Source organism: Colletotrichum orchidophilum (assembly GCF_001831195.1).
Source record: "Colletotrichum orchidophilum strain IMI 309357 chromosome Unknown Scaffold_51.1, whole genome shotgun sequence".
Lineage (NCBI taxonomy): Eukaryota > Fungi > Ascomycota > Sordariomycetes > Glomerellales > Glomerellaceae > Colletotrichum > Colletotrichum orchidophilum.
In genome coordinates, this window is record NW_019173007.1 from 19 (window position 1) to 9,124 (window position 9,106).

The following is a 9,106-nucleotide window of genomic DNA, read 5'->3' on the forward strand; positions in this document are numbered from 1 at the left end:
CAGGTGGCCGCGCCACAACACGGGGGGGTGCTGGAGTGGGCGAAGGACCAGGTAGATAGCGCCACCGTGGAGAAATTCGGACAGAGCAGGCGCAGGAATGGCAGGCAGGCACGGAGGGCTGTACAACTGCAGGTAAGTTGTAAAGCATTCGTGGACATCCATCAATGCCAGCGGGGGCCACCGTGTACTCTGTGTAGGGGAGCGGGCCGGGGGGGGGGGGGGGGGGGCGTGGAGTGGAGTAGTGGGTGGTGATGAGGTGGAGGTGTTATAGGTTGTCGTGATGTTGGTGTAGGTGAACGAGGCGGTGGGGTGGGGGGGGGATGGGTGTGGGGGGTGGGGGGTGGGGGGGGGGGGGTGGGGGGTGGGGCGGTGGGTGTGGGGGGGGTATCATCACTTCGTTCCCGTCTCTCTACCGTCCTGGGTCAACGCATTTCAGAAAGCCAGTGTTTTGCTCACCGCAAGATGAACGGTACCAGCACGCGCCTCAATCGTCATCATCAATAATGTCCTCCACCTTGCGCTTCTTCCTCCCTGACCGACCCTCTCGTTTCACCACCCGCGGCTCATCATCGTCTCCGTTTCCTTCCGAATTGTCCTCTTGCTCTGCCTCCTCCTCCTCCTCTTCTTCTTCCCGACGGCGCTGCTGTTCCAGAGCGCGCTTCATCTTACGCAGAATGACTGGGTCGTCATACAAGTCCTTGAGACCGATTTCCTATTGTCCTTCTCGTCAGCATATGGGAGAGGGGGATGGGGGTTTCTCTCGACGGAAGGACTTCCACTTACCTTGGAACAACCAGCCGTAGGACACTGCGCCCGCTGACCCGGCGCCCTGCGTAGGAACTCCGTAATCGCCGCCTTCTCAAACGTGTGGCTGCACGCGCTGTTGCTGACGGGGTCCTTGAACAGCTGCATGGACAGCGGACACCTGTACTCCCTATTCTCCCCGGCAATGACGAGGTCATCGTCGCTGTCGTCCGCCCCGGCCGTCGCGGCCGCGGCCGCGGCCGATTCACTGTTCGCGTCGCCACGCCGGTTTACGACGGGCATGACGGGGTTCCCGGCGTCGTCGAACCAGCGCTTCGCGTTGGGCAGGGGGACCTCGGCGTCGCCGTGTGCAGCGTCGTGCCAAAGCTTCTTGAAGGCGGCGTAGTCGTTGTTGACGGCGTAGCGCTGGTACGCCGTCATGCGCTCGTACTCATTCAGCTTTTCGGCGCGCTGCTGGCGCAGGATGTCGATCGCAGAGTACTCTGGCGGCGGCGGGAGCGCGCTTTCGTCTGCTGCTTCGTTCTCGTCCGCCTCCTCGGGGTTCGAGTCGTCGCCGCCGCCGCTGCGCCCGCTGGCTTCCGCTCGTGTGCGCCCGCTACGTTGGCGGGGCGCCTGTTCGGGGAGCGCCTGAAAGTACGAGACCGTGTCCGCGAGCGCGGCCTTTTCGTCGTAGAGCTCCGTCTGCCTGTCAATGAGATCGCGCAGCGCGGCCTCGGCCTCGGCCGTCAGGCGGGGCACCTCGTCGTCTAGCCCGGCCGTGTGCGCCTCGATGTCCACCTCGCGCTGGGACTTTTCGTGGCTGCCGCTGTCGTTTTCCATCTTATGGTCCTGCGACTGCGACTGCGATTCGGCGCGCTTCTCGGCGAAGCGGGCGAGAGTCTCGTGCCGCGTGCGGACGGCGTCGTTGATGCCGACGACGGAGAAGCCGAGGTGTCTGATGGAGGCCTTTAGGTGGTTCTCGTAGCGGTGGACGTCGCGGCTGTTGGAGAGGTCCGCGATGGCGCGTTTTGCTTCCGCGGAGAGGGGGCACGAGAGGGGCTCGTATTCTGGGAGGGCATTTTGGGGGCCGTCGGCGTCGTTGTCGTCGTCGTTGTCACCGGTGCGCCTTTCTGGGCGGCGTTGGCCTCTGCGGCGTTCGAGTACGGGCATCTTGTCCGGGGGCGCTCGGTGGTCGCTGTCGCTGTGTCTCGATGTTTGAAGTAGAGGATAGGTATCGAGAAATGCTGCGGATGAAGTGATTGTTCTCTTTGGTCGAACGTGTGTTCGGAGTTTGACCAGATCGGAGGATGGGAAATTTCGTGAAAGTGAACAAGTGAGAGACGCGATTGACGTGCTGAGGCGCGTCGGTGGGTTAAAGAGGTGTCAAGAACGTATCGTCTGGGGTTTCCTGGTCGCGGGGAGGGCCCCTGCAGGGCTTTTACCTCCCAATACCGTCATGCTTAATTGGTCTTCTTTTCTTCCATTTCACTTCAGGTTGTCATAAGTCTCTTGGAAATTACGCATTGCTACATTTCTGAGCCAGTATATTCAGCCTCTCATCTAGGCTCGGGAGGCTCTTCTTTGTTTCTGCCCGCCCGTGACTTTACTCGGACGAATTGAAAGCAACCATGAAGATGAAATTGAAGTACTGCATACTTTATCAATTGATCGTTCGATTCTACATTGAAAGCAGAGACTAAGCTTATATTGGGATCTCTCAACTATTCAAAGTGAAGAGATGGTGAGCGGCCACTGTCGATGAGAGATAGATCCTCGTTCTAATCTGTAGCAGATCGCCTCGACCAGTTTGAGTCTCTCACCGCCAGTGGGCTCGCCCCATGCCTTCACGTAGGCTTTGATCACTCTAGCCATGAACGGGTGTTTCGGGCCAATTCTACGATAGTTAGTTATCTCAAGGACTGCAAGTCTATCGTTGTTCTTTGAATCATTCCAATTATCTTCAGCTGCATTGCTTCTGGTCACCAGTGGTATACCAATACCAGGTGCAAAACCTTACGGCTTGCATCTTACCTAGGCATTTCCGTGCAACTTTCCAATCGCCCCTCGGCCTCCTGGTTAACCTGAAAAGCTTCTCAGTTCATTCCTCAGCTGCGTCCGTTTCACCGAGAGAACGCTTTCATGTTTCTTTGCCTCGTCTACATGCCATGTATCACTCATCCTTCTTTTCGTCTTAGATTGCCTAGCGTCTAAGTACCGCCAAATAAGTTAGCATCAGTCGAAGTCATCCGAGTCTGCTTGCTTCAACCGTTCCAAGACTGACCATACGTAGGATATTTCAAGCCGGAAACTGAATTTTTTTTAATATATGGACACCAAGGCGCCGCGACCATCCCCATATCCTTGAAGCCATATACGGATCCGACCTCGTCGCCACTATTTCGAGTCAGTGCCGGAAATCTGGGCAACGACTTGCTGGTCCTCGCCTCCCTCCGCCTGTGCCCACGGCTCGGTCGCCTGAGTCAGATCGGTCATACGGAGGGCTCGTCTGGGCCTCTCGAGTCGCGTTCTCCTTGCCTCCCATCTGGATATCATCCCGGAACCAGTCATCCGTCACTTCCCTGCTTATCACAACCGACTTCTGATGCGACTCCCCCGATGTTCGATCGCAGTGTTTCCACGGTCAGTCCCTCGTGCAACAGACCCTGGCCTTTTGGTCCGGTCTTTCTTTGCGACGAAGTAAGTGCCACTTGGGGGTTATAGTTTCTTTCAGGAAATGCCCTTCACGTAGCTGGAGTTTCTCTTCCTTTATTTTTAATTAAATCAAGCGTGAGATAATATGAACAGGGGAAGGTTTAACATTTCATTGTGGTCATTGCGCCCCCCCCCCCCCTCCGCACTTACTCCTCTCGACAAATGCTGCACCAAGACCATCTCTGGGGTTGGCGAACAGTATCCTTGGAATTGAGAGCAGTACTGATACTGGGAGCTTCATAAAGAGCCAACAAAGTCGAGGCTAACCCTCCATCTTTTGTTCTAGCTCCTAAAGAACCCGGTGTGTCCTTGAACCTAGATGTACCACGCACACGTACGAGCTCTTTGAAATCGAGATCAACACTGATGCCAAGGATTTTGCAAAGAGCCAAGAAACTCACGCCAGACCTTTTTATTTTTGGTTCCAGTTCCCTGGGAGTGTAGGGTGTCTTTGGACCTCGTTACGCTATATAGATATAGCACAAGCTTCTTGGTGAGAACAGCACCAACACCATGGGGCTTTCACAAAAGCACTGGGAACTCACGCCCAACCCTTTCCTCTTTTTCTAGCTCCTTTAGAACATGGTGTGTCCCTGGACCTCGACGCGCCACAAAGACATGGGAGCGTGGTGAAAAAGAAGGCTTGTCAGGTGCCGATCTTTGTCTAATCACTTTTCCTCAAAGTGTCTCTCAGTGTCAGAACAACAGAGTCATTCAGTATCCGTCATCTCCCGCTTGAGTGCATTCGTGATTGTTGATCACGAATACATAAACGATGGCCGAGATCGACGGACGGCCTGGGTTGTAGAGAATCTTGAACTCTCAAGGAGCTTTCCAGGCACCGACTGACAAAAGGGACGAAACGGGTGTCCACTTCAAATCCCAACATCTGCCATGCCAATGTCACGATCTCGGGGCCGGGACTGGAACTCGAGTCCGATATACCTGAATGCTGAGCATAAGCACCACCTAGAGGACGAAGAAACGCTTTTCATGTCTTCAAGTTTCGGTCTCCTTCATTAAGACAAAAGGGGTCCGACGATCCGGCCAAGTGTGGTGGTGTCTGGGAGTCATTTCCATTGTCATCTTCAGCCTTGTGAGGCCTTCCAAACTCCTCATTCGTTCTAACTATATCGGCTCATCTCATCCTCCAAGAGGTCGTCGCCAATCCGGCGGAGCCCATCCATATGTACACCTGACTTGTATCATACACTCGTAGATATCCTTCCCCAAGACACATTTTCGCTGCGTCTTTTGCTGAAAACCCAGCCCACGTAACCAATTCTGTATAAGTAAGAAATGCTGTTTAAATGCCAGATAAAATGCTGATATATCATGTCTCATATCCCTTGCCTTGTTTCCGAGATTCCCTCCTCATTATCACTCATACCAGATTCATCCCTTCTTGTTCTCTTCCCTCAACGTCCCTTCATGTCGTAGTCTCAGCCAAAAGCCTTGGCATTACGCTCATAAACCAAAAGCGTAATGGGCGCCTTTTGCATAAATCTTTCATCGCGGTATCTCAGTGTAAATGCCGATGGTAGCAATAGCAGCGGGCATTGGCAAAGGAAGTCAAGCCCCGCGCAAAAAAAAAAAAAGCCCGGTAGATCAGTCGTCGACGATTTCGTCGGAGCTGCTACTACTCGAGCCGGACGTCACGCTCATGCTCTGGCGGGCGACGTGAACCAATCTGTAGATTCCGAACGCGACGAGGGCCAGCACGACGAATAGGACGATTACAATGATCGCGATGACGTCGTTTTGTTTGACCATGGCTGTTGTCTAGGATGGTGATTATTTTGGTCTTGGGTACTTTTGGGATTCCACGTCAGGTCAGAGGTGAGGCTGACGGAGCACCAACGGCCGGTGTTGGGGTTAGACCGCGATTATTTTTGGTGGTGGGGGGGCGGTTGATTTGAGGCGGCGCCGGTGTGGGACGGGCGGGACAGCTTGTGTGGAGAGCTGGTGGCTGGGGGAGAGAAGACACGGCGGTCAGGGCGGAGACGCCGAGGAATGTGGTGGTCTCGGGAAGACGATTGAGTTTGGGGGTATCTTTCAACGGTCCGAGGTTTGTCTATGTCTGTGGGATGACCCGTCAGACAAGTGCCCTCGGTTCAAATTCCAGTGAGAGCTGGGAATTGTCGTCGCTGAGGGTGAGTGAGATTTCAATCCGTGGGCGAGCAACTCGAGAGTCTCCCCTGAGGCGAGCTCACAGAGTACCGGTTTGTATGGGTCCGAAATGTGGGTAAGGTTGACGGTAGAGACCCAGAGGAACAATGGAATTGTTCACTTGTCGATGTAGAGGAGATAGAGGAGAGAATTCAAAAGAAACCTCGTGGTTGGTCAAATAAACCCTTTTCGCAATGCGAGTGTGCAATGTATAAGAGGGAAGAGTAGAGGGGGAGGAGGAATCGATGGCAGTGGTGAGGAATGCAGCGCGGGCAGCTTCACGTTAAAAAGAAGCGTTGCCCCGCCACCAGCTTTCCAGCGTCCGCCCAGCCGCAAACCCGGGAAAGTCAATAGAAATGCGAGAGGCTGGGCCCGTCACCACACTCGCCCAACACCACCCTGGGAAAAAAAAAATCCGCGACAACCTAAGGTACTTGACGCTACCGCGCCTCCCACCCTTCACCCGTGGCACAACTTTCAGGCTTTCCCACTCGTCCAGCCGCCTGCGATGCAGGGATGTAAAGCTGCTTTTCAGTGGAGTATCCGCCGGCTGCTGTTGTCCGAGTCCCCTCCTCCACTTACCCAACCTCGCACACTCACAACCTGCAGGTTTCTACCCCCTGTCGCAATAATCCTCTACCTTGGGGAGTGAGGTCGGATGTATATTTATAAGTAAAATCGTGCCTTTAGTGACCTGATAGACCTAGAAACACTACTCGACGATGACTTAGCTGTACCTGCGCCGTACCTGGATCTAACACTCGGCGGCACCCGCCTGATTACAAGGATGGTGTGTCCTTCATGAGTCTGAGATAAAGATTCCGGCGGATACCGGACCACGTAGGAAGGCCTTATCATATTATATCAAGGCCCAGAGGTTCTTGTCAGTTGAGGCTGCGTTTGCATGTTGCAAATCTAGGTTGGCAATGTAAGTGCCCTAGATTGGTCCAACGCCATCTACCTTACAGTGAGGCGCAACCTAACGCATTGGATGTAGATCGCAGCAACTGGAATCAACTGGAGAACTTGCGGTCTTCCTTTCTTCAGAAATTACGAAGCCGAACCGTATAGAACACCTCCTCCCGCTAATTGAGTCACAATAAAGCAAGCCCGCTACTGTCCGGAAAGTCCTAAACCTGGTGTTAGATGAAACCTGCTGAGACTTCTTCCGAAGACTAAAAGCGTGCAAATATCAAGACGAGCAGAAGCCAAGCGAACGGCGCTCGCGGGCCTGCTGATGATAGCAAATGTATCAAGAGCCCAAACGCCAATCCCTTCCCAAAAAATTCCACGAACGGCATCCTTTTGTTGGTTTCCTATACCTCGGCGTCGAGGACGGCATCCGGCTCCGGGACCTCGGCGTCAGGTCCCGCTTTGATGATGCGAATGTGCTTCTCGTAGAATTGCAGCATCTAAGCATCCGTCAGTGCCATCATCTTGCGTTGGAACGCATAGGGCCATACCTTTTGGGGGCATCGCTTATACACCACCTCCTTGGGATGCTTAGTCTTCTGGCCGTTTCGCCAGTTGAGGTAGATGATAATGGAGCCCGACTCTTCGTCCTCGCAGGCATCAATCGACTCGACGCCATCCTCCCAACTGCCACTGGGCAGTGTCCAGGCCTTAGATTTGGCCTCCTTTGCTGACGCGGGAGGAGTAGCTTCGGCGGGGTGACCATTGCGCTTGCTTTTCTTGCTGCTCGCCGGTGGCGTGGACGACGAGGCACCGGCACGGCCGCGCTTCTTTGTGGTCTTGGCCTTGGTCTTCTCCTCAAACAGCGCCTCGCGCCCACCCAGCTTCCGAAGATATTCCTCCAAAATTTCTGATGCGCCTTCCCTGTTAACGTGTGAGGCGAAGTTCCGAGGTTTGTATTGATCGCAGAGCCACAGCGTTCAACTTACTTCAAGCTGTCTTCGGGTTCCCAGGTTTGATCTGCTTTCTTAGAGTAACCTTCCCATTTGACTCGGAAGTTCACGGTGCCCTATAAAACGCGTTGGAATCGAGGCACCTTGACAATGGAGGAGCACTTACGTCGTCAGCAACTTGATGGTCAAGAATTTTCTCAACAACGTATCTATGGCAGGTCAGCCCCATCATCCCAGCGAAGCCCTTTGCTGCGCTTAACGTACTCATCGGCCTCCAAATTATCGTCCTCGTCGCCTTCCTCTTCTTCTTCCTCCTCCTCCTCCTCTTCATCGCCGGCCTCCGCAGAGTCTGGCTTGACAGGTTTGGCGGCATCGCCATTCAGGTCGCCAGAGATCACGGGAATGTCGTCTTCGCTTTTGGCTTCGCTGACATCGTCTCGGTATTCCGCGGATCGGCTCTTCGCGCGCTTCTCCTTTAGCGGGATGGCGATTTCGCCGCCGGCGTCGGACATCTCTTCGTCGCTAATAGCTGCAGGAGCTGTTAACCTTTTGGGTTCCTTTGACTTGGTTGCTTTGCGACCCGGCATCGTGACGTGATATAGGGAATTGATTGTGTTTTCGCGTCGTAAAGTGGGTTGTCGCAATCTCGACGCGACTTGGCTGATGGCGCGAGATGTGAAATTCGCAGAGATGAGAGCTTACCGGGAGGCATTGTGTAGGAAGTATTTATTCCGAGAGTTATAATCAGTCTTCCTAGGCAGCAGCGGGTCTGAATGGGCTAAAATGGAAGGTTGTGCAAGACAACAAGACAAAAAGGTGGAAGGAAGCTGTGATGCGCTGCCAGAGAAACAGCGTGCAATTACCGGAAGCTGCCCCAGGTTTTGCACAACGCTGGGCAAAGAGGCTGGAGCAAAGGATTCACATTACAGCCAATTGTGGCGTTTCAAAATCACGTGACTTTTTGGACACAAGCCACCTCTCCAGAGGGGAAGCACGGATACCTACCGTCACCAATTCCGGCGCCTTCCTTCCAGTCCGGGTGCCCCCATCCTCTAAGCCTCCACTGAGAAGGAGCTCATGTGGAGCTCCAAACCGGTGGACCAAGCTCCAACCTGTATGATCCGTCTTCCTTCCGTTGATCACGATGGAATCTAAGATGGATTGTCAACGCCGGGAAGGCACAAGCATTTTATTTCATTTTTCAGCTGGAAGCCCCTCGGTCAAAGTTCTGGGGTGAGAAGACATCTCTGGGTACTATTGACACGCGTCGTATTGCACAAGTAAAGAGAGAAAAAACTGCCTTACTCCAGCTCTGAAGACTGAGGTAGCTGATATTCTGCCCATTTTTCACTTGCAGATACCTGGATAACCACAAGGATGATGTGGTCTGCGTGCGACAAGCTTATCATCATAATTCTCAGTGTCACCTACCCTGCTTCGTCTCCTTCGTCTCCTTCGTCTCCTTCCTCTTTTTTTTTTTTGTTACGATGACCTCGTCAAGATTTGCGTCATTGTTCAGCGGCAATCATCATTCAAGAAGGCGAGTCACAGAAGCTCGTCTGCGGATAATCCGACCATCGTCGACAACCAGCTCACAAAGAAAATTGCAGTTACGA

General features: G+C 53.7%; 2 protein-coding genes across 2 annotated transcripts; both read right to left on the reverse strand.

Moving 5' to 3' along the window:
- Positions 1 to 484: 484 nt before the first annotated feature.
- Positions 485 to 1,914, reverse strand: CORC01_06642 (uncharacterized protein; the record flags this gene model as incomplete). Its single annotated transcript, XM_022618281.1, has 2 exons — positions 485 to 712; positions 784 to 1,914. The coding sequence occupies 2 exons, from the start codon at positions 1,912 to 1,914 to the stop codon at positions 485 to 487; spliced, it is 1,359 nt and encodes a 452-aa protein (XP_022475125.1).
- Positions 1,915 to 6,941: 5,027 nt separating this feature from the next.
- Positions 6,942 to 8,077, reverse strand: CORC01_06643 (chromo domain-containing protein; the record flags this gene model as incomplete). The annotated part of the gene is made up of 5 exons (XM_022618282.1): positions 6,942 to 7,037; positions 7,089 to 7,461; positions 7,527 to 7,606; positions 7,657 to 7,699; positions 7,755 to 8,077. 5 exons carry the CDS (start codon positions 8,075 to 8,077, stop codon positions 6,942 to 6,944), a joined length of 915 nt encoding a protein of 304 aa, XP_022475126.1.
- Between the last annotated feature and the right edge of the window lie 1,029 nt (positions 8,078 to 9,106).